This window comes from Drosophila elegans, unplaced genomic scaffold (assembly GCF_018152505.1).
Source record: "Drosophila elegans isolate 14027-0461.03 unplaced genomic scaffold, ASM1815250v1 contig_520, whole genome shotgun sequence".
NCBI classification, from domain to species: Eukaryota; Metazoa; Arthropoda; class Insecta; order Diptera; family Drosophilidae; genus Drosophila; species Drosophila elegans.
Genome location: NW_024545903.1, coordinates 4,887,049 through 4,911,294, shown reverse-complemented (window position 1 = coordinate 4,911,294; position 24,246 = coordinate 4,887,049). Strand labels below are relative to the sequence as shown.

The 24,246-nt window shown below is 45.9% G+C and overlaps 8 protein-coding genes across 8 annotated transcripts; 5 read left to right on the top strand and 3 right to left on the bottom strand.

The window, feature by feature from the left end:
* Positions 1-638: 638 nt before the first annotated feature.
* Positions 639-1,920, top strand: LOC121467692 (acidic mammalian chitinase). Its single transcript, XM_041709862.1, has 3 exons — positions 639-710; positions 774-1,215; positions 1,271-1,920. The coding sequence occupies exons 1-3, from the start codon at positions 650-652 to the stop codon at positions 1,872-1,874; spliced, it is 1,107 nt and encodes a 368-aa protein (XP_041565796.1). The 5' UTR covers positions 639-649; the 3' UTR covers positions 1,875-1,920.
* A 1,387-nt stretch (positions 1,921-3,307) lies between these two features.
* LOC108145338 (acidic mammalian chitinase) lies at positions 3,308-5,015 on the top strand. Its single transcript, XM_017270727.2, has 5 exons — positions 3,308-3,392; positions 3,450-3,626; positions 3,698-3,968; positions 4,038-4,246; positions 4,314-5,015. The coding sequence occupies exons 1-5, from the start codon at positions 3,323-3,325 to the stop codon at positions 4,985-4,987; spliced, it is 1,401 nt and encodes a 466-aa protein (XP_017126216.2). The 5' UTR covers positions 3,308-3,322; the 3' UTR covers positions 4,988-5,015.
* A 506-nt stretch (positions 5,016-5,521) lies between these two features.
* LOC108145486 (chitinase-3-like protein 1) lies at positions 5,522-7,418 on the top strand. The gene is made up of 4 exons (XM_017270943.2): positions 5,522-5,725; positions 5,778-5,954; positions 6,155-6,422; positions 6,481-7,418. The coding sequence occupies exons 1-4, from the start codon at positions 5,659-5,661 to the stop codon at positions 7,379-7,381; spliced, it is 1,413 nt and encodes a 470-aa protein (XP_017126432.1). The 5' UTR covers positions 5,522-5,658; the 3' UTR covers positions 7,382-7,418.
* On the bottom strand, positions 7,406-8,967 carry LOC108145485 (chitinase-3-like protein 1). The gene is made up of 3 exons (XM_017270941.1): positions 8,875-8,967; positions 8,366-8,822; positions 7,406-8,309 (listed from the first exon to the last, which is right to left on the bottom strand). The coding sequence occupies exons 1-3, from the start codon at positions 8,942-8,944 to the stop codon at positions 7,421-7,423; spliced, it is 1,416 nt and encodes a 471-aa protein (XP_017126430.1). The 5' UTR covers positions 8,945-8,967; the 3' UTR covers positions 7,406-7,420.
* Positions 8,968-9,003: 36 nt separating this feature from the next.
* LOC108145489 (39S ribosomal protein L54, mitochondrial) lies at positions 9,004-9,815 on the bottom strand. Its single transcript, XM_017270946.2, has 3 exons — positions 9,586-9,815; positions 9,381-9,514; positions 9,004-9,322 (listed from the first exon to the last, which is right to left on the bottom strand). Exons 1-3 carry the CDS (start codon positions 9,686-9,688, stop codon positions 9,161-9,163), a joined length of 399 nt encoding a protein of 132 aa, XP_017126435.1. The 5' UTR covers positions 9,689-9,815; the 3' UTR covers positions 9,004-9,160.
* Positions 9,816-10,003: 188 nt separating this feature from the next.
* LOC108145488 lies at positions 10,004-10,805 on the top strand. Its single transcript, XM_017270945.2, has 2 exons — positions 10,004-10,395; positions 10,454-10,805. The coding sequence occupies exons 1-2, from the start codon at positions 10,107-10,109 to the stop codon at positions 10,687-10,689; spliced, it is 525 nt and encodes a 174-aa protein (XP_017126434.1). The 5' UTR covers positions 10,004-10,106; the 3' UTR covers positions 10,690-10,805.
* A 266-nt stretch (positions 10,806-11,071) lies between these two features.
* Positions 11,072-12,800, bottom strand: LOC108145487 (F-actin-capping protein subunit alpha). The gene is made up of 3 exons (XM_017270944.2): positions 12,320-12,800; positions 12,029-12,198; positions 11,072-11,968 (listed from the first exon to the last, which is right to left on the bottom strand). Exons 1-3 carry the CDS (start codon positions 12,558-12,560, stop codon positions 11,519-11,521), a joined length of 861 nt encoding a protein of 286 aa, XP_017126433.1. The 5' UTR covers positions 12,561-12,800; the 3' UTR covers positions 11,072-11,518.
* Positions 12,801-14,032: 1,232 nt separating this feature from the next.
* LOC108145468 (DE-cadherin) lies at positions 14,033-21,894 on the top strand. Its single transcript, XM_017270918.2, has 2 exons — positions 14,033-15,365; positions 16,900-21,894. Exons 1-2 carry the CDS (start codon positions 14,742-14,744, stop codon positions 20,794-20,796), a joined length of 4,521 nt encoding a protein of 1,506 aa, XP_017126407.1. The 5' UTR covers positions 14,033-14,741; the 3' UTR covers positions 20,797-21,894.
* The last annotated feature ends 2,352 nt before the right edge of the window (positions 21,895-24,246 follow it).

The window sequence follows — 24,246 nt, the reverse complement described above, 5'->3', positions numbered from 1 at the left end:
TGTTGATTGTCCCTACACGAAGATACTTATTACTTACAAAATTTCTCTAAGAATAATTCACCAATTTTATTACTCTTCTTAAAATAAAAAAGTCTTATAGGTCGTCTTTGACTTGCTTTCCTAACTTGAGCAGAAGCGAAATTAAAAAAACAGCGTTTAAAAATTAAAATTAAAAATTTAAAAATAAAAAGCTTTGGCATTTTTTTATTTTTATTATGGTTATTATAAAATAATAAAGAAAGGGATATCAAATTTTTTGGGATTTACCTTATAATAGGGTAAAATGCCTGTAAGCAATACAGTAGCTGACTTTTGTTTCCAACGAATTGAATGTACCCTTACACTCCGCAAATACCGAGTAAAAAGAGTAAAAAAAAAAATAAAGTGAGTTTTAAATACTGAAGTACCTCTTGAGAGAATTTACAACTCAAGGGATATTAAACCAAAACGAATCTAAGCTTGAGATACAGATACGAGCACCAGGTATAAATATCAAAAATTCAAAGCAAGAAGCACGCGACGAAGCGTTAATAAATTTGCCAGACATGTGGAGTGGAGCAGTTGCTGCGACTGATAAGGTCATTGATAAGGTAAGCGGAGAATGGTATAAATACCTTGAAGAAACCGAACTCTGCAAGCATTCCTTGCAATGGCAAAGTTATTTGCACTACTAGCAGTCCTCTGCCTGGGCCAGGTGATCGGTGCTGAACGTAAGTATTAGTCTATTGGGGGGTTAGGTGATCCTAAGTCCGTATAACGTTGTGCTAATGCAGGCATCGTCAACTGTTACTGGGGCACCTGGGCCAACTACCGCAGCGGCAGTGGCAAGTTCGATGTGTCCAACATCGATGCCGGCCTATGCACCCATTTGAGCTACTCCTTCTTCGGCATCAACGACAGCGGCGAGATTGTGTCGCTGGACACCTGGCTGGACTACGATCTGGGCTTCATCAGCCAGGCCGTGGGTCTGAAGCATCAGAACTCCAACCTGAAGGTCCTGGCCGTCGTGGGCGGCTGGAACGAGGGCTCCACCAAGTACTCCTCGATGGCAGGCGACTGGTACAAGCGCCAGAACTTCATCAACTCGGCCCTGAACCTGCTGCGCAACAATGGATTCGATGGCCTGGACTTGGACTGGGAGTATCCCAACCAGCGTGGCGGCAACTGGAACGATCGCTCCAACTTTGTGACCCTGCTGCGCGAGATTAAGGAAGCGTGAGTACTAGTTCCACTCTTGGAGGCCTCCGAAATGATTGGGTTTGTTCCATAGCTTCGCTCCCTATGGCTATGAGTTGGGCATTGCTGTGGGTGCCGGTGAGTCGCTTGCCAGTGGCTCCTACGAGATCGCCAACATTGCCCAGCACGTCGACTTCATCAACGTGATGACCTACGACTTCGCCATGGCCTCCGATGGCCAGACCGGTTTCAATGCCCCCCAGTGGGCCGTGGAGAACGCCATCTACTTCTGGATGAGCCAGGGTGCGCCGGCCCACAAGCTGATCCTCGGCGTCGGCATGTACGGACGCTCCTTCCAGCTGTCCGACTCCTCCCAGAACTGGCCAGGAGCACCGTGCCGCGGCGAGGGTGCCGCTGGCTCCTACACCGGCTCCACCGGATATCTGGGCTACAACGAGATCTGCCAGAACAACTGGCACACCGTCTTCGACTACAACAATGCCGCTCCGTACGCCTACTCCGGCGACCAGTGGGTGAGCTTCGACAACGTGCTCAGCGTGCAGTACAAGATGGACTTCGCCCTGCGCAACAATCTGGGCGGAGCCATGATCTGGTCGTTGGAGACCGACGACTACCGCGGCAACTGCGGCGAGACCTATCCTCTGCTCAAGACCATCAACAGGAAGCTGCGTTGGTAAAGGCGGATTCCGAATAAACAAGAATAAATGTTTAAAAATTACAAAATTTTAAATTTGAATTAATTGGTTTTTGGTTAAATCATTTCAAGCCAAAAGTCCAAATTTTTAAAGGTTTTTGGTTTTATGCTTTTATAGACTAGCTAGTCCCAACGGCAATACTTTTTATAATACTTATCCGCTAAGTTAACTCTTTTTTTCAGTTTATTGCCAACGTAAAAGTTGAAAGATATTTCCCAGAATTTCTCATATCAAAATCTTTAATTGAGACCGTTCATTTTGGTTCTAACAGTTTAGGTATATTAACTCGAATAGGAAGTAGAAAATTCAAATCTCGATGCCCAGAATCCTTTTCAGTTTTGAGAGATTAAATAAAGCAAAGAATTGACTTTCAAAAAATGATACCAGCCGCCTTGAAACTCCTGATAGGAATAAGTCGATTGAATGACTTGCAGAAAAATACGCAGTATCTAGTGTTTCTTGTTTTACCCGAATTTTAGAATCGAGCTATTATTTAAGAAGTTATTGGGTTATTAAGTGCTCTGCCGCTGCTCGGACGCTGTCTGCCGGCAAAATACTATCCTATGCTAAATGTGGCCTTGGCGATCGCTGATGTAGATGTTCTGTTTGGCGTATATTTAGTTTGAAATTTCGTTACCTGAGTAAAGAATATATAATAGTCGGGGAATTCGACCTAGAGCTCTTTCATGTTTTTTATGGTATAAACATTTTTCTCTGGTTGCTCCTTGCAGTAAACAATAAAAAGTGCAGACTCATTTATAAAATTCTGATAAAGGTAACACTATAGTCTTCAGACCTCACACTCAAAAACAGCGAGGTAGGATTTTTTTAAATTTTGAAGTAGTTAACTAAATCTGAGTAAACTTAAAATTATTCCTCAACTAAATTCACACAGCTTTGTATATAATCATTGCACCGATATCCGGTTAGTTGTTTTCTTTTGCACAATAACCGTTCTTCCTGCTTAATAAATAAATCATAGTACAATAAATGTCGCCATTCTTATTCATGTTCCAGAAGAATGTGTATTTACTTTATCTACGCTTCATTATTGAAGAGGTTTCTAAAAGTAGCTGGCAACAGATTTTAAATCACCATCCAGGAAGATGACAAAGTGGGTGTTCGAGTGGGGTACGATACGAATACCATCATCCAAATCTTAGGATGCACTTAAAATTCTGGTAATAAATTGAAATTTATATGCACAATATAAAACATGAGTGGTATGTGTTAAGGTATAGGTCATTGTGTAGTTTCGGATTCCTCAACCAATGCAATATATTAGACTTTTGTTTTCTATTTCAACAATGAAGTGGCGATTTATCAACATTGCCAGTGTGTACCGATAAGAAATGGTCGGGGAGTGGCCTATATAAACGCCGTCCCATAGTACACGAAGCTATTGCGATCATTAACCGACTAAAGGCATCATGAAGTTATTCCCGATTTGGGCTTTGGCCGCTCTTTGCCTTTGCCTCGGCCAAGTGGCCAGCAGTGAAAGTAAGTAGCCGATGCAGATTGTCCAGGAATAGGTGTCTCAATTGATACTTCCCGCAGAGTTGATCAACTGTTATTGGGGCACCTGGGCCAACTACCGTCCCGGCGATGGAAAGTTCACCCCCTCGGACATCGATCCCTCGCTGTGCACCCACATCAGCTACACCTTCTTCGGAATCAGCGATGCCGGCGAGTTCAAGTCCCTGGACACCTGGCTGGACATGGACGATGGACTGGGTAAGCTACTAATTCAGAGTTTCAGTTAGCTTTAATCTTAAATTATGACAATTATGCTTCTCCCTATTTAGGCTTCATTAGCCAGACGATTGCACTGAAGCAACGCAATCCGAAACTAAAGATTTTGGCGGTGGTGGGCGGCTGGAACGAGGGCTCCGAGAAGTACTCGGCCATGGCCGCCGATCCGGGCAAGCGAGCCACCTTTGTGGCCAGCTCCCTGGCCTTCATCCAGCAGCATGGCTTCGATGGTTTGGATCTGGACTGGGAGTATCCTGGACAGCGAGGAGGCGCTGCGTCGGATCGCGAGAACTTCGTGACCCTGCTGCGTGAGATTAAGGAAACGTGAGTGGCTACAGTGGGGGACTTTTTGGGAAAGGATAATGGAGGCTAACGGATATTAATCATCTACAGCTACGATAAGTATGGACTGGAACTGGGTATTGCTGTGGGTGCCTCCGAGAAGTCGGCCAGCATCTCCTACGACATTCCGGCCATTTCCCAGCACCTGACCTTCATCAATGTGATGACCTACGACTTCCACATGGCTCTGGATGGTTATCTGGGTCTGAATGCTCCGTTGCCCGAGGTTACCGAATCCATTGACTATTGGCTATCGCACGGTGAGTTTGGCAATCTTAACCTGGTAACCTGTCGTATCAGCACTAAGCCAATGGGTTTTACGTTTAGGTGCCCCCGCTGAGAAACTGCTCTTGGGCATTGGCTTCTATGGCCACAGCTACCAGATGTCCGACAGCTCACAGAACTGGCCCGGAGCATCCTGCATTGGCCCCGGATCTGCTGGCATCTACACCCGCGAGAATGGCTTCCTGGGCTACCACGAGATCTGTCTGAACAACTGGCAGACCGTTTTCGATCAACAGAACGGTGCTCCGTATGCCTTCCAGGGCGACCAGTGGATCGGCTATGACAACCCCGAAAGCATCCAGATGAAGATGCAGCTGGTGGAGTCGCGCAACCTGGGTGGCGCCATGATGTGGTCCATCGAGACGGATGATTTCCGTGGCCTCTGTGGCGAGTCCTATCCTCTGCTGAAAACCATGAACCGAGCTATGGGCAAGGATGTTAGCGGAGGAGGAGGTGGTGGCGGAAGCGGAGGCGGTGGAAGTGTAACCCCGGCTCCCACTCCTGCACCCACTCCCGGAGGAGGAAGTGGTGGCGGCGGAGGTGGCGGAAGTGGAGACTGCTCCGAAAATGGTTACTTCTGGTTCAGTGGCAGCTGCAGGTCGTTCTATCAGTGCGTCGATGGCATCCGTTACGACTTCCAATGCGGGGAGGGACTGTACTTTGATCTCACCACCAAAAACTGCAACTGGGAGTGGGAGGTCAATTGCCCCTATTAAATAAACAGAAAATGATAATACGCAAAAATTGCATTAATCTGTGAAATATATTTTTTCAAGAGGCCCCTCACAGGGAGTCGTATAAATCGAAATTTATGACTAGCCAAATCCAGATTAGATTTAACGTTTTCATAATAATATTTACAATGAAAACTCTTAGTCACTGAAAGCGTACTGAACGGAAAGGTCTAAGATAGGCCATGAGGCAACTGCATATGATTCAATTTCAATATTGAAATAATGATATAAAGAATAACAACTCATGGACTTGTCTACCAGAAAGCATATTTGTACACATAAATGAGGTAATGTTAAGAAATGTTTAGTTGCTCGCCTTGTAGACCATGACCACATTAGTTTTTTTTCTTAAAATATAGGTGAAACTTGAATATAACGAAAAATCTTAATTAAAAAAAAGTTATAAAATTACCTGCAATGTTAAATCTTAAAATGAAAACACGAAACAAGGCAGCTGAAAAATTAATTTTTGTAAAATAAATATGCGTCGAGTTATCGGTGCTTTTTTGGGGTGAATTTTTTTTAAACTCATTCAGAAACAACACGGAACTTGAAACACTTTAACTGTTCTGGAAATAAAATTAAACCAAAACTTATAGAAGTAATAAGCCAAATATTACTCAAATTTCAAGTTCGTACGATTAGTGTTTGCCATGGCTTCTTTTAAGTGTATTTTAATGATAATGATAGTTCTGATCTGCGGATGTTCGGCAAAGGAGTGTAAGTAGAAATTGTTGCATTGCTTTGGAAAACTAACCGATTATTCCTGCAGACAACATCTTCTGTCAATATGATTTGGCCTCCTACTATTTCAAAGAACGTAGTCAGTTCTTTGACTGGAACTTGGACTCCAGGCTTTGCACTCACCTGGTCATTGGTTCTGGCATGGGTGTTGATGAAGATACCGGCGAATTGAAGATCACTGACAAACATCTGCTCTTGGAGAAAGGTAAATTGAATTTTCCCATTAATTTGTTTACATTTTTGTAGTTTTTAAAGCAAAAATAATTTAAACTTTTCTTTTGGTATCCACTAATAATTGATAAAATGAATTTATTGATTTAAATAACAATCAGTATAAGACGTTTTTTCGCTAGCATTTAACTAACAGGAATAATTAGAACAATATAATCTTCCCAAACTTTCCAGACATGTTGAACAGCGTTAAAAATATGAAGACTGATAGCATAAGGAAGGTGTTGTTCACCGCCGGTGGATGGCAGGAGGAGTCCAGGGGTTTCTCCAGGATGGTGGCCTCGTCTTCTAGTCGGAACAACTTCTGCACCTCGATGATAGCGTTCATGAACCAGTGGGGATTCGATGGCGTCCAGATAGATTGGCGCTATCCCACGCAGCGCGGCGGTCAGTCGGATGATCACAAGAACTTTGTGCTCTTGCTGGAGGAGCTGGGATTAATGTAAGTGGAGAGCTGGTGGGACTATATATCATCTATAAAGGATTTCCCCATCCGATAGCTTTCGGGAGCACAAGTTTATACTAATGGTGGCTGTGCTTGGGCGAACGGACAAAGGGACCCTGGAGAGTTACAACATCCCGCAGATAGTGAAGAACTCCGACTTTGTCCATCTGATGCTGCACGATGAACGGGATCCGTACCGCCTGCGTCTGGCCTACAATGCTCCGCTCCGTGGGAATGAATATAGCATAACCGATGCCATAGAACATTGGATAGGGCACGGAAAGGCGCCGGAGAAACTCATCTTGGGCATCCCACTGTTTGTGCGTTCCTACACCATGGATAACAACCGGGCAGCGGTGGGATCCCCCTGCAAAGGGCCCGGCAAAAAGACCAAGTTGTCCCGCCGGGCTGGCTTTATGACCTACAACGAATGGTGCGTGCAAGAGTCCAATTGGACGAGGAAGTTCGATCCGGTGGCCAAGGTGCCCTACGCCACGAGGGGAGATCAGTGGGTGAGCTATGAGAACCCACAAAGCATCTGGGCCAAGATGCACCTGCTGCAGAAGCACAAATTGGGCGGCGCTATGGCCTGGACAGTCGATGTGGATGACTTTCGTGGAGCTTGTGGAGAGCGTCATGGCTTACTTCGTGTAATCTTCTCGGCCCTCGGCGACAAGAATGCCCTCACAACCGAAAAGCCCACCACTGAGGTCAGTGGGCTATGTCCGCAGGATGGATTCTGGCGCGATGGCTGGGACTGTCGGTTCTACTACGAGTGTCGCAACGGAGACAGGATCTACTACGAGTGCCCCGAGGGTCAGTACTTCGACGAAGTCCAGTTGATCTGCCGACCGGCCGCTGAGGTCAAGTGTGACAAGGAATTTGTAATCTGGCGACGGGGTATGCCCGTTTACAACTTCAAGAACATGCCGCTGAACCTCAAGATAGTTGACTAGATCCCATAAATACAGATAACTCGATTGGGGAAACAAAGGCTAGCATTTTACTGAGCCGGAGTAATCGCAGCTATTGGTGTTCAGGTCAAAACTTAGTCCACTGGGACAGTCAAAACTGTGGGTGTTCCCGCCACTGCAGTAGTAAAACTTGGAGCAGTTTTCCGGGTCACGAACATATCCCTCAGGAGCACCAGCCGGGCAGCAGAACTCCTCACTGGGCTTGTCCTCGTTCGACTCGTTGGTCAAACCAGAAGGAGTTTTGCCGCCGAAGAGCACGCGGTTGATTTCGTGCAGCAGCGGATAACTCTGTTGGCCACAAGTGCCATGGAAGTCGTCCGACTCCAGGGACCAGATCATGATGCCTGCCAGATGGTGGTCCATCACATACTGCGCCTTGAGCGACAGGCTACGCGCATCCTCGTAGCCCACCCACTGGCGCTGCCTGAAGGCATAGGGCACCTGCTGTTCGGACTCCCACTTCTGGGTCCACTCCTCCTGCTGCATGAGCTCGCAGAGCTCGTTGTAGCCCAGGACACCTGGTTCGCGGGAGTAATTCCCCGCAATTCCCTTGCCAATATGCGGAGATCCTGGCTGGTTGCCCTCGGCGGTGGTCAAAGTGAAGGTGCGTCCGTAGAAGGGCACCCCAAGGACCAGTTTCTCTGGCGGAGCACCTGCCAGCAGCCAGTACTTGACTATGGCGTCCACGTTAAGCTGCTGTTTCCGGCCGGTTGAATCGCTGGCATCACTGGCAGCGGCGTACAGGGGAGCATTGATGCCCACCACTTCGTCCCAAGGACCGTGCAGGTCATAGGCCATCACGTTGATCAGATCCAGATACGGAACAATGGCCGGAATGTCGTAAGATATTTCAGCGGAGAACTGGGCTGATCCCACAGCGGCACTGAGCATGAAGCCAAAGGGTTCCAGGCTAGGAATGGGTTACATTTTAGTGGTCAAAGATGCTCGATCATCTCCTTAGCTTACCCCTCTTTCAGCTCCTTCAAAAACGTAATGTAGTTAGAGCGATCATCGTTCTGCAGACTGTGACGCTGGTCGGGATACTCCCAGTCCAGATCTAGGCCATCGAAACCATGGCGCTGCAAGAACCTGACCACATCGTCCACGAACTTGGCTCGCTTCACGGGATCTCCGGCCACTATAGAGAACCGTTTGGAACCCTCGTTCCAACCACCCACCGCCACCAAAGTCTTGAGCACGGGATTCTTTAGCTTGAGGGCATTGAAGCTTTTGATATTGCCGCGACCAGAGTTATCCTCGAGATCCAAGTAGGCGTCAATCACCCGCAGCTGACCCGTCTCCTCGATGCCCAGGAAGGCGTAGATCAAGTGGGTGCACAGGAACGGATCGATGTTCTCCACGCCGAACTTGCCCAGACCAGGTCGATAAACAGACCAAGTTCCCTGGTAGCAGACAACATGCTCTGCAAGAGGATTACTCTGATAATCCGGGGTAAAGGGATAACTCCTACTTACTTGTAGATTTCTGCTGTGCGATTGAGTTTGCCCCGAGGAGGAGCAAAACCAGACAATATCCGTGCCACATTTCTTAATCACTGATTTCATGTAACCCGCAACTGCACGACTTTTATAGCATCACCACGATTATTGATAAGGAAAAATGTATTTGCGGTTTGTTTTTTAAAGGGAAAACATAGTGTTTACACACTTGTTGCTCAGGAGAGCATGGCAAACAACATGGGTCGCCTTGAGGGTCGTGGTCGAGTCTCCAAAGTAAACGATAAACGATCAATAATAACACCTAGAACTTCTTGAGCTTGGACAGTTGGTTGTTGCGCCGCAGAGCCATTTTCCTCAGGCGGCGCCAGTACTGCTTGGAATTGGGATCCAGCTCGTCCAGCGGGATGATGCCTTGGGTGTTCAGGGACCACAGCCAGTCGGGATACTCAGAATCCGGTTTGATCTGTATCGAGGGGTGATATTTAAGCATATATCCTAGCAATTATGGACAGACTGCTTACCTTTACATCCTCGCCTGTTTTCATGTAGTTGCTACCGCACACATAGTTGACCAATTTATTGGCATCCGTCTCCACGGGAATGATTTTCTTTTCCATAATGGGTCCCAGCTTGCCCAGCTTTTTCTTCTTGCCCGCTTTGGAATATAGTTACTATTAGTTACATATGTATTTAATTAACTATTGCGATCTTTATGTGGAGTCTTACCGGGCGCCGCCGGTTTGACGGCATAACAACGCGTGGAGTTTCCTATCGTTGGAGCTATCAATCGCTGCCTTATCATTTGGAAAACCGCCGTCAAGTTGCTCATGTTTGCTGTGTGTTTTGTTTACTCCTAAGTTGTCACTTGAATTGACAAAAAAACTGTTAAATTAGTGCAATGTATTTACAAAACTGAACGTTTTGTTGTATAATCTGCACAATGTGAGTGCGACGTTGCAGCCCTGGCTAAAAAGTACGGTCACACTAAGCAGTCAGCTGTTATATCAAAATAAACAACAATCAAGTGAATTTTTTTAATAAAAAAAGGTATTGCCCAACACATATAGCGCTAATTATAAATATTTAAAGATTAACTGAGTACAATAATAACTAAACTAAAGATTATTTGTGTCAGTTATTTGAAAGCAAAAAGGAATATCGGCTGACTGTCATCTCTAACTCGACACCGGCTATAACGAATATTACACAAGTGACAACGCATAGTTTGAATAAAAAGCGTTGGCAAAATGGTGCGACTGAGAATGCCCTCCAACCGAACACTGGGAAACATATGCGTCTACGGCGCTGTGGCCTCCATATCCGCCGTGATGTACATGCGCTGGAAGATGGAGGATCGGGTGAGATCCTGCGAATACTACAAACTGGCGCTAAAAGCACTGCGAAACCATCGAGGAGCTGTGGGTCTCCTGGGGGAGCCCATCAAGGATTCGGGTATTGATCTGTCTAATGCCAACAACAATTGCAATGCGGAGATGGCGCATTTCGAGGTTTCCGTGCGGGGCAGCAAAGATAAAGGTACACCCATGGACTCCTAATCCAAATACAGATAGTAACTAATGTATTCAATCCACAGGAACCCTATACTTCTGGGCGTCCCATCAGCCGGATAGAGGCTGGCTGATTGACCGACTGGAGCTGGAAACCAAACTTAATCCCGAAAAGCGCTTCCTGCTCAAGAAATCCGAGGAACTAACCTTCGATCTGCCCGAGAGTCTGAGCAAAGTGCCCGCCCAACAAGTGGATTCCGATGTTATTCTTTCCGAAGCAAATCTACTAAATGCCAAACAAACGGAAAAGCATTCAAAGTAACCAAGAATTCCGATTCAATTAGTTTATTCTCATTAAATTTGACTAATTCAAGCAATCTTAAATGTTTTATAGTTATGTTATTTTAATTACAAATTTATTGTTTTTATAAAATCAAAGTCTTCAGTTATTGTTTGTCAATATAGAGCTGGCAAAAGGATCAGTGGTTTAGCTTAGTTAATATTCATGCTCATGCTGTAGGTGGTGGTGGTGGTGGTGAACAATCGGGAAAGCAGAAAACTTGAATGGGTGCTCTAATAATAGCGCTTAAAATAGTCGAGAGTCGGCTGTTTGGTGTTCCTAATTCCGAAGAACTAGCTGGCCCATCTAGAGCGCAGATCTCGTGTTTGATTCGTTTAAAATTAGAATAATACATAGGTCAAAGGACATGATAAAATCCGCGTTTAATGCTCTTTCTTAAACGATAAAGGCGACAATTGGTGGCGATCGTGACTCAGACGAGGCAGCAGTGCATCATCGTTCACCGTCAGGCTAAAGTCATCCAAATGCTTGCAATCAAATTATCTCCGATCGTAGACGTTATAGTTATGTATATGCACTTTCGTCGTTATATAACACAGTATAAATACACGCTGTCTATATATGTATATATGTAGGTATATGTTCGTATGTATATAGCCAATTACAGACATTTTATTTGGCGGGCTGGCGCCTGCCCGCCCTCGTATTCGTATTCCTGCTGCTTCTGTTTGGATGTTGTGGTGTTAATGCTGATGATCGGTTCCTATGCTCGCTTGGCCATGGCAAGTGGAAGACTGTTGGGCCGCTTTGTCGACTGTGTCCGCTCCTCTTCCGCTTGCACCTCCTGGTCTTATTGCGTCTTCAGCTCCTTGCCAATGCTGTACGAGACGATTTTGCTCCAGTCGATCTTGGTCCTGGTGATGGGCAGCTGCCGGCGCATGGCCTTGAAAGTCGTGTCCGACATCGTCTGGTAGTTCTCCGAAATGGCCAGCTGGTACTCGTTCTCGGCCTCCTCAATCAGACGGATTACCTCCTTGGCCAGCTGCTGCTCGTTGCTGACCACCACGCTCTCGCGGCACTCCTTCGAGGACACCAGCTGTACGTTGCCGTCCTCGTAGTAGTGCACCTGCACCTTTAGCACGCCCTTCAGTTCGGCGGATCCGTTGCCCGCCTGGAAGCTGACATGCCACTGGGAGCGCCATCGGCCGTTCCAGTAGTTCTTCGGCTGAAACTGGTGGTCCTCGATGCAAATGGTCAGGGTGATCTGGTTGCCCTGCGCCTTTCCGAAGACTGAGCTGACCTATCGAGAGAATTTGCAGGGTTATAACATGCAGGAGATCTACTCCTCAGCTGGGCATACCCCGTGTCTATAGTGACTGGCAGTGTAGGCGAGCGTCTCCAGATCCAGGGCGGCCCTCCATGGTTCCGCGCTAGCATCCGCCTCCACGTCCTGGTAGTCGGAGGCCTCTTTCCGTAGGTGGTCGTATTTGAAGGCTTGCTTAGTGCGCGGATCGTAGAAGCGACCGTTGCCTGGAATGTAATCGCTTATCAGTGAAGGCTAGAGATATCAGCCAAAATGCCAAACATTTGGAATGTGACTCATGGCGGGGCTTTGTCCGTTTATGGGCATAAGCTCGTTGACTCCACTCACCCAGATCGTTGTGCTCCGATATGATGGCGTTGTGGTCGGTGCCCTCGATGCGGACCGGGGTCAGCTGGTCCTTGTTGTACTGGGCAAAGGCGTGGCTGGCCCCATCCTTCAGCAGGGTATCGTTCTTCAGGAGCTCGCGCACATCGTTGAACACCTCGTTGAACTCGCCGGGCGGCGCGTGCAGGATGAAGTCCGCCACGATGCGCACCTTCTCCTCATCGGTGATCGGGGTCTGCTCCATAGTTCCACTGGGTGATTCACGAATTCGGGGCAGGGGCGGTTGTTTGGTTTGGTCTGATTTCCGGTTCCCTGGGTTCTGGTACTGGCCGGGATCGCGCTGTGGTGTGCTTGGGCGTTGTGGTGTTGCTGGAACTCTTTCTCAACACTTTTCTACGGCTCTGCAACGAGTTGCTATCTTTTTTCTCCGCAATTAATGGGCCAAGACGATGACGATTCGATTCAGTGTTTTTTTCACTCTGCGCTAGTGATGGACGTTACTTGTGTACCTGTACCTGCTATTTTTCACGATTATTTTTAATGACCGGTCTCCACTGCTACAAAAACCGACACAAGAATGGCAAAACGATGGCGGGCCCCTTTGAATTCGTAATAGTAATAATAATCAAAAATAAAACAATTTAAAATAACTTATTTACCTAAACTTTACCTAAACGTCTTACTTATTTTAATATCAAACCGATATGATAATGCCATTATAGCGCAAAAAATAATTTTGCCGTTCCCTTTGTTCATAGAAAACTTAAAGGATTTTATTTAATAAGCAAACAAAATTATCTCCGCCTTAAATTTTTAGTGCTGATTAATTTAACAATTAAATTGACTTTGAACATCTTAACAAATACTTTGTGGAGCAGAAGTCGCTAACTTGAATAAATGAGTTTTAAGTACAGCACAGCTCACAAAAGTAAAACATAAAAAACATATTTAATAAAATATGATCCTCAGTTTTTAAGAGAGCTGTCAACCAGTGGTCCGCGGTATAGTGTTAAAAGTTTTGGGGAGTACCTTGTTCCTGATACGTGTCTACGTATCTTACCAACTGTGATACTTTTCTTTACATAAGTATTTATGTTATATGTACCTTAGAAAAGTGGTGAGCTAGAGTTATTTAGGTACTGAAGTAATTTATATATAGTTTGCTAAATAGGTTAATAAGTTACATTTTTATTTGTTTTTGTTTATATAAGTAATAAGTAATAATAATATAAATTATACTGCAACTTGAACAAAATATTTCAACTTTATTCTTTATAAGGGATATTTGCCAGTGCGTATAACAAATAGTATAACACAATTATTGTATCTCCGATTTATTTTATATTGTTATTGGGACAGATACCCAAAAATATATGCAGTAATGGCGTTTAACTTAACCTAGATAATTAAACTGTTGTGTACCTTGTCCCCACCTAGGCGTTTTTTCTCTCAAATACTTATACCCTATTTAGTTCCCAACACTGTTGGCAACACTTAGTTGCCAACACTGCCATTAACAGAGTGTGCTCAAGGAATGTTAGCGGGGACTTACTCCGCAGCTAGCGAGGCCTTACACCACAGCGAAAATGCATTAGAGCTGGTAAAACATCGATGAACCCTGCCAAACATCGATAGAACCTATATTTTAAAAACATCGATGACGTCGATTTTTGTATCGAGGACTTGCCATCTCTGCCGCTCTCTGACCAATTTTTTTCTTGATTTTGAATTGAGCGGTTGTCTCGCGCGTCGATCGGAGTTTCAAAACCGTTTCGCTCTTGCAGCTTCGCAGATTCTCACGAATTAAGCGACAAAAGTGGGCAAAAATACGTTTAACGATCTAATTACTGAATTTAATTCGCCAAAGTGTACAAATCATAACGAAATACCAACGAAAAGTGCCTTTTTTAACCAAGAGTTGGTAACACACATACCAACGCTAGGACCGAAGCACACACACAAATGCGCGCGCTCAGTGGTGTGCGTGTAACCACTTTTTTACCTGGTCTTACCTGTTTGCGGAGCGAAAGAGAGAGGGCGAGGGAGAAAGAGAGTGTTAAAGCGGATGAGTGAAAGATAAAAGTGAACGAAATATCAGGCAGAGCAGCTGCACCGAAATCGGAATAAGTCGGTCTATTATCACGGGGCGAACTGTACGAGTTCGATTTCGATTGAATTGAATTGATAATTGATAATTGAGCGGTTGCCATGAAAATGCAGTCCAAACAAACGGCACACTGAGAGAAACAAGAAAAGTGCAAATAGAAATAGAAGTGGCAATACAAACAGAGCACGTAAAAGTAAAAGGTGTGCCAAAGTGTGAGTGAGTGGACAGAATAATACTGGGTGATTCACAAAGAAGTGCTCTAAAGTAGTGGTCCGGCTGAAAAAAAGTGTCAGAGATGGCGGATCGCCGCTAAGGAGCATGTCCACCAGTGTCAAGCGATTGTCCAGTAGCCACTGCATCATCATGTCGGTGACCCAACAGGCCGGCGTCCTCAATCCCGCTCAGCAACAGACGCACCAGCAGCACAAGCGGAAATGCCGCGACCTCGGCCGGCGACTAATCCCCGCGAGACCGCTCCTGGCCGTCCTCGTGGCGCTCAGTGTCTTGTCACCCGCCCTCGCGATTCTCTCGCCGCCGGACAAGACCTCCTTCCGCGACAACCGAAAGCCCGCCTTCAAGAACTGTGCCGGATACGCTCCGAAGGTCAAGGAAGAGCAGCCGGAGAACACCTACGTGCTCACCGTGGAGGCTGCCGACCCCGATCCCGACCAGGTCATTCGCTACAGTCTCGTCCAGTCGCCGTACGAGCGGCCCAAGTTCTTCATCAACCCCAGCTCGGGCGTGATCACCACCTCCCACACCTTCGACCGCGATGAGCCGATCCACGAGAAGTTCGTCTTCGTCACTGTTCAGGCCACGGATAATGGGCTGCCCCCGTTGGACGACGTCTGCACCTTCAACGTGACCATCGAGGACATCAACGACAATGCTCCGGCATTTAACAAGGCGCGCTACGACGAGTCCATGTCGGAAAATGCCCAGGTGAGTGTATCTCTTGGACTAAAATGGAGTTGGCTCACTCTGTCCACCATTGCTTGCCAAATTCGTGGACCCCGGATTACTGCGGTTTGGCCAAGTAAGTGGGTCGGTGTCGGAGTGATGTCATTCCGTTCGATTTCGCCCCCCTCTGCCGTCATGTCATGCACCTAGCATAATTGTGTTATTGAACTAAGAAAAAAATGAGACCAGGAATTTAAAGTTTTGTACTGAGGAATTTAGTTTAAAACTTGGAAACCTAATGCAGAATAGGCCAAATACAGAAAAAGTTATCCAAAAAATTTTAAAATTGTAAATTTTCAAACGAAATAAAGGTTTTTTTTGTTGAAGCTAAAAGTTCAACAATTTTATTATTTTATCGCGATTATATATGGAATAGAATTGAATTAAAGAAATTTAAATTATCATGAAGAAATTATAAAATCGCAACATATGTATGCTTTGGTAAATTCAGTAAAATTTGTAAGAAAAGACAATTTTCTTATTTTTTTTTTCTAATAAATGTACTTTTGAGACGATTCCAAATCTGGACTACTGGAATTTATGTGCTTTTCCCACTATCGCCCACCTGCCCACTTTAAAAGACAGACGCCCCAACTGTCGCACGTCCTGCAGTCCATGCAGCGTTAATTAACCACTCGGCCAGTTCATGGGCGAACATCTTCATGGGCGGAACTAGTTTTCGCTTGGCGTAGGAGGGCGACCACTTAGAGACGAGTTTTGGGTTCATTGCTCGCCCGGCTCGATACTAGAAACCTTGAAACCCTTTCCAACGCCCTGGGCCGCTTTTTCTTTTACGCCATTTCCATGTTTGCGACTAGAAAATCTTGTCGTCGAACCAAATAACTAAGGGCAAGTCTACAAGGCCAACTATGAAAACTAATTTTAGCTTAAATACATGTTAGGGCATAAACATTTTGTGTAAAATTTTCCCAACAATTTCTACAAATTATTAAAAATACTTTGCAAACTTATTAGTTATTGTGTACAAACAAATTGCTTAGACAACGATTACTTTAAGTGAAGACTAGAGAATAAAATAAAACACTTAACAAACGTATTAAGAAGATCAATTTTACGTTTCCAAAAATTAACTTTTATTCCTTTATATAATACAAAAATGTTGGGTGTATTTTAGAAAAATGTATTAAATAATTTTCATTGTTCAACAAACAAAACAATATTAACGTTTCGGCATCCCTAGTTCCTAATACCATCAAAGGAATACTATACTAGAAAGTTCTTAACGTCGAATGCCTGCCTTCCCTATTCTAATTTCCTCTTTTTTTTGCCGCTGCTATTTTTAGCAAAGCTTTGTAGCAGCAAAATTTCCGGGAAAAGGTTTCAGTTAAACTTAGGCTTTTGCTCAGGTAGCATTGAAGAAAAGGTGGTTGAAGGAAGTAGAGCGGAGAAATGTGTTTGATCCTGATTTGGGCAAACTTGCAGGAAAGTTGGACTAGCGGAAGGAAAAGAGAAACCCCCAAAAATGTTTTGCTTTATCTCTACCTTTTACTTGCAGCCCGACGCGGTGGTGATGTCTATCAGTGCCAGCGATTTCGACGATGGAAACAATAGTTTAGTCGAGTACGAGATTCTGCGGGAGCGCGACTTCCAGTACTTCAAGATCGACAAGGAGTCGGGAATTATCTATCTAAATCGACCAATTGACAAGCGACCCGGCCAGTCGTATGCGATAAACGTGCGGGCTTACAACGTTGTCCCCGATCCGCCGCAGGATGCGCGTACCGAAGTGCGCATCCGAGTGGTGGAGTCCTCGATCAAACCGCCGTCCTTTGTGAACCCCATCGACACACCCATCTACCTGAAGGAGAATCTCAAGAACTTCACACATCCGATCGCCACATTACGGGCAGTATCCAATATGCCAGATAAACCGGAGGTGATCTTTGAGCTAAATACTGGCCGAACAGAGCAGACAAACAGCAAAAACACTTTCGTGTTCAATCAGATCGGCAACGAGGTGACCATTAGCCTCGGCAAAACTCTAGACTACGAGGCCATCACGGACTACACGCTCACCATGATTGTGCGTAACACCCACGAACTGGGCACGGAGCATCAAATCAAAATCCAGGTGGAGGATGTGAACGATAATATTCCCTACTACACGGAGGTGAAATCGGGCACGATTTTGGAGAACGAACCGCCCGGCACACCTGTGATGCAAGTGCGCGCCTTCGACATGGACGGCACTTCGGCCAATAATATTGTATCCTTCGAGCTGGCGGACAACCGAGAGTATTTCACCATCGATCCCGATACGGGCAACATCACCGCTTTGACAACTTTCGATCGCGAGGAGCGTGATTTCTACAACGTTAAGGTGATTGCCAGCGACAATTCACCGTCGAGTTTGTTTGATAATGGCGAGCCAAACCGCGGCCACCAGGTGTTTCGCATTTCTATTGGCGACAAGAACGACCACAAGCCGCACTTCCAGCAGACAAAATATCTGGCGGAGAGGCTGCTCGAGGACGCCAACACCAATACCGAGGTGATTGAGGTGAAGGCCGAGGACGAGGACAACGCTTCACAAATCCTCTACAGCATCGAGGGCGGCAACGAGGGCGACGCCTTTAAAATCGGCCTTAAGACCGGCAAGATCACGGTCAATCAAAAGTTAGACTACGAAACGATCACAGAGTACGAGCTGAAGGTGCGGGCCTTCGACGGAATTTACGATGACTACACCACGGTGGTGATTAAAATCGAGAACGTAAACGACAACCCTCCGGTTTTTAAGCAGGACTACAGTGTCACCATTCTGGAGGAGACCACCTACGACGACTGCATCCTTACAGTGGAGGCCTACGACCCGGACATAAAGGATCGCAACGCCGATCAACATATTGTTTATTCGATGCACCAGAACGATGGCAATCGCTGGACCATCGACAACAGCGGCTGCCTGCGGTTGGTCAAAACGCTGGACCGCGATCCACCCAACGGCCACAAAAACTGGCAGGTGCTGATCAAGGCCAACGACGAGGATGGGGTGGGCACCACGGTCAGTAAGCTAAAGGAGGTGACGATCACGCTGAAGGACATCAACGACAACGCTCCGTTCCTGATCAATGAAATGCCCGTCTACTGGCAGGAGAACCGCAATCCCGGCCATGTGGTACAGTTGCTGGCCAATGACTACGACGACACTCCGGGGGCGGGTAACTTCACCTTCGGCATCGACAGCGAGGCCTCGCCGGACATCAAGACGAAGTTCAGCATGGACGGGGACTATCTGCACGCCAATGTGCAGTTCGATCGGGAGGCCCAGAAGGAGTACTTTATCCCCATCCGCATCAGTGACTCTGGCGTTCCGCGGCAGAGTGCGGTGAGCATTCTGCATCTGGTGATTGGCGATATCAACGACAATGCCATGAGTGAGGGCTCGTCGCGCATCTTCATCTACAATTACAAGGGGGAGGCGCCGGAAACCGACATTGGTCGCGTGTTCGTGGACGATCTGGATGACTGGGACCTGGAGGATAAGTACTTTGAGTGGAAGGACCTGCCGCACGACCAGTTTCGGCTGAATCCCAGCACGGGAATGATCACCATGCTGGTGCACACCGCCCAGGGAGAATACGATCTCCAGTTCACAGTGACCGAGGAGTCAATGTTCGTGCCCCGTCACTCCGTGGATGCCGATGTCACCGTGGTGGTTCGAGAGTTGCCTGAAGAGGCGGTGGACAAGAGTGGCAGCATCCGATTCATAAACATAACCAAGGAGGAGTTCATATCAGTGCCACGCGACTTTCGGTCGCCTGATGCTCTTTCCCTCAAGGATCGCCTACAGCACTCTCTGGCCAAGCTGTTCAATACCTCGGTAGCCAACGTGGACGTGTTCACGGTGCTTCAAAATGAGAATCAGACGCTCGATGTGCGCTTCTCCGCCCACGGCTCGCCTTACTATGCCCCGGAAAAGCTAAACGGCATAGTCGCCCAGAATCAGCAGCATTTGGAGAACGACCTGGACCTGCAGATGCTAATGGTGAATATCGACGAGTGTCTGATCGAGCGGTTCAAGTGCGAGGAGTCGTGTACAAATGAGCTGCACAAGAGTTCGGTTCCGTACATGATCTACTCGAACACCACCTCGTTTGTGGGCGTGAACGCCTTTGTCCAGGCGCAGTGCGTGTGCGAGGCTCCTTTGATGACACGTTGCCTGAACGGAGGAAGTCCGAAGCTTGGCGAGAACGACGTGTGCATCTGCACAGACGGTTTCACCGGACCCCACTGCGAACTCGTTTCCGTTGCCTTCTACGGCACCGGGTATGCCTTCTATGAGCCCATCGCCGCCTGCAACAACACAAAGATCAGCTTGGAGATCACGCCCCAGATTGACCAGGGTCTGATCATGTACCTGGGTCCTCTGAACTTCAATCCTCTGCTGGCAATCTCGGATTTCCTAGCTCTGGAGCTCGATAATGGCTATGCGGTGCTGACTGTGGACTACGGATCGGGTGCCACACGGCTTCGGTATCAGCACATTAAGATGATGACAGACCGCACCTATCAAGTGGACATCCTCCTGCAGCGTACTAGCATAGAGATGATAGTGGACAACTGTCGGCTGTCAACGTGCCAGACTCTGGGTGCCCCAGTCGGACCCAATAAGTTCTTAAATGTGAATGCCCCGCTGCAGCTGGGCGGCACCCCGGTGGACTTGGAACAGTTGGGAAGGCAGCTAAACTGGACCCATGTGCCCAGCCAGAAAGGATTCTTTGGGTGCATTCGTAATCTGACGATCAACGAGCAGACCTACAATCTGGGAATGCCCTCAGTCTTCCGGAACATCGACAGCGGCTGTCAACAGTCCGTGGCCGTGGCATTCAGCTTCGGAATCGATCGCAACTTCATCATCGCGATCATCGTCTGTCTCGCGCTACTGCTGATCATCCTGCTGGCCGTCGTGGTTCAGAAGAAGCAGAAGAACGGCTGGCACGAGAAGGACATCGATGACATCCGCGAGACGATCATCAACTACGAGGACGAGGGTGGCGGTGAGCGGGATACGGACTACGACCTGAATGTCCTGCGCAGTCAGCCCTTCTACGAGGAGAAGCTCTACAAGGATCCGCATGCGCTGCAGGCGAGCATGCGCGACCCCAACGACATACCGGACATCGCCGACTTCCTGGGCGACAAGAAGGAGAACTGCGACCGGGACGTGGGCGCCACCACCGTGGACGATGTGCGGCACTACGCGTACGAGGGAGACGGCAACTCCGACGGCAGCCTCTCGAGCCTGGCGTCCTGCACCGACGACGGCGATCTCAACTTCGACTACCTGTCCAACTTTGGACCGCGCTTCCGCAAACTGGCCGACATGTACGGCGAGGAGCCGTCGGACACCGACTCCAACGTGGACGACGACCAGGGCTGGCGCATCTAGAAATCTTGGCCAGCCACAGGGTTGATGATGACGTAGAAATGAAAAGACTTTTTATATACTAAGAGTTGTACGGATGTTGATAGTGGCGGGATAAGGCGCCGGCCTAGCCGGCCCCTAAGTCGATTCAAGAGAGTTATATATATATATGGGTAAACTATGTATATATTATATACATACATATATTTTTATGGAGGAGTATTGCAAGGGCACAGGGGAACACGTTTTTGTTTTTTGTTTTGTAAATGCAAAAAGTGATCTTGATCTTACGTAAACGAACTATATTAACTAAAGCTAAAACTAATGTAGCCAAGCAACTGCGAACAAACCACAAACTTCTGCAGAACTGTTATTGCTTCGATTCCACATATTAGGTAAAACACATACACACATTGAAACTAAACAGCGACCGAAATATTCCTATAAAGAGAATTCGAAATCAGTATGCATTTTTCATTGCATAAAAATACATTACACCAACACTAGATCGTAGTTAAATTAAGAATTTATGTTAGCTGAAAATGCATTACACAACGTAATACGAAGAATTATATCGCGTGAGAGCCTAGACAAGACAGATCTTCAATTAGAATTCGTTGGAACTTCCGAACTAAAAGAAAATTACACTAAATCAAAGGGTAACTCAATTTGATAAGACAAGTCGGTACATTTAAGTTAACACTTTAATCGTAATTTATCTAGAACTATAGACCCCATCAATATCAGTATAAGTTCTTAGGGTTGTCTTCTAGTACATGTATAAATCAGTTTAACCTTATTTAAACTCTTCGAATCGAGGGAGACCGTAACTCTCCCTGTAATGTGTGCAGCTATATCCATGTTATATTAAAAGGGATATAATATATATATTTATAGAGACATACATATATGTAAGTAAAAATGTTCAATAAATCAATGCGATATGTATTTTTGTAAGTCTTTTTCCGTATTTACTAAGACTCAAGTAAGCCGTAAGGGGGACATTTTTTACATGCCAAGGCGAACCAACATAACAGTGAAAAGCTGAAATACTTTATTTATATATAGTACATATTAATTAATTGTATAATTTACAACAAACGAAAGAGCCACACAAACACACAGTAAATGTGTTAAAATAAAAAACATAATAAAATCGAATATATTTCTGTGTGTTGATCATTTAACGGGCGAGATAAGCGGTTGAGGAAGCGCATCAGACTTGAAAACGTAAAGATCGATCGGAGGTGCCACATAGAACCGGAACACTTTTATAGGCCGCCAGCCCGAAAAGCCCCGCTCCCTGGATTTTCATTAGAACTAATGAAAATGTACACAAGTGCTCCAGCTAGCTATGCTTGCTCTTCGCCAGACACACATAAATACATATGTGACTGTTGGTATATAGGCATGAACGTATATAAATGGTAAGTCATTGACTGAGGCGTCGGCGAGCGCTACTGTAAACTGTAACCGGAGGAAAAGCGTCATTATCTTATCAGCGGAAAGTAGGTTACGCTCGCCTTTGGATTCGTTCGTTCGGTTTGAACAAAATCGATTGCGGCACAAGTCAATGAACAAAATTGGAGCGGTTCAATGGGTAAACGAGCGGCAAATGGAAACGAAAATGTGTATTGATTGGAGCAGGTGCAGTTTACTTCTCTTCAGCTTCACTTTTGTATCTGTGATCGCTGACGCAGAGAACTTCATTAAGATTTGCATGTCTGATATGTCAAGGCATCTTTATCTGTTAGATATGACTTTGAGTCAGACGGATGTGATGCAGCTGCTGTCTGGAGGTCCTTTTAAGCGGAAGATTAATGACTCGAGGTGCGTATGAAAATATTTATTATACTTGAAACGAAATTGATCTAGAACTTGTGAAGATTTAAAGCGTCAAAAGCATTTGTTTTGAAGCTTATAAGAGTTTTACATTCCAGGGATTCATTCAATTTCAATGGACTCTTCAAACATATCAACATTTTGAAAGCTACCGAAGTCAAAAGAAACTTGAGGCGGCCTTCAAGTGTCTTTCACTTTAAAAAAAGGGATCAACATGTATAGATGTCAAGGGTCCATCAAATATTCAAATTTCCGATCAATTAAATGCATGCTCAAGTATAAAGCACTTCGAAGCAAACGCATCAGTTTTTTGGTCTCGAAAATGAGTACATTGCGGAAATGCCCGACAGAAAAAATCGATCTGACGACGACAGATGTCTTTTTAATTTCGGAGTTAAGGCTTGAATTCCAGCAGAAAAAAACGGCAGAAATTTGTGCCGGACGTGCCGACGTGAGGTTTCACCGGCAACATGTGGCTCTGGGCCGAATAACCAAAGGAAGCGCAGAGAACAGGCGAAAATCGGCAAGAAAAATGGTTGAGTAATCAAATAACCTATTCTGGCTACCTGCGCAGCTGCAGCTGCCAACGCACTCCTCAGGTGTGTATGGGCCCGATTCTGTGGCCCCTGGGATGTTTGGCCAGTGGATTAACATGGCAGGGCTAGGGCGGAGGAATCCCGCGGAGGTGAAGAGGCAGGCAGGGTCGGAAGAACCCAAGCCAAGATGAGAGCCAAGACTTGGCTACCTGGGCTCACTCACACGCAGCTACAGAGACTCTCGCGTTCAGATATACAGATACAGGTACGCAGATAACTCACCTTGACGCCAACGCCAGTCGTACGAGATACACAGATACTCACCCATACGCGGGCAAATTTTAACGGAAAAATGAAAGCAAATCTTTGTAAGCAACTTGGCTTGCTAATGCTTGCTTGAGGAAAAACCAGTATTTCTGAAACGGCTCCGATCGAGGTGTGTATCTGTTGGATGGCTGTCTCTCCACGGACTTCTCTTCGGCTGGTCTGCCTGAGCTCAGGTCGTGGAGTCTCTCTTTGAGTTCAAGTTCCATTCCCCAGTCTTCAAACATCTTCACACCCCACTCAACCCAACTCGAACCCTAGCTTAGGACTCAACTGTGGATACAGAAATACCAACTGACCCAAAGGGTTTCCCATTCTGAGTTGTTTCGATGGCTGAGCTAACACTTTGTTGTTTATATTGACGTTTATTAAATGTTATTATTATTTTGGGAGTTTATTGGGTACTAGTACTTGTTAGATTTTTTATTACAGCTAGTAATTTTATTGCGATTTTAAAAACACTTATGCATGCCAAACATTTTAATGCCTCTTACATTAAAAACTAAATTTATTTTGTTTTTCTTGGCATATTTCTTAAGTAATTAACTAAGTGATAAATTAAATTTTATATTGATTTACCGATTTTTTAACAAATATTAGCAAATCTTAAGTTTCGAAGCCATAAGATCCATTTTCCTCTGCTAATCTTTGAGTATCTCAATTTGTTCTCGCATTCAATCCACTCAGCTCCAAGGCACTCAACTCTTTTCCTTTTTGTCACGCACGAATCGAACAACTCCCGCGACGTTCTGCAGAAACAGAAAAACAGAAA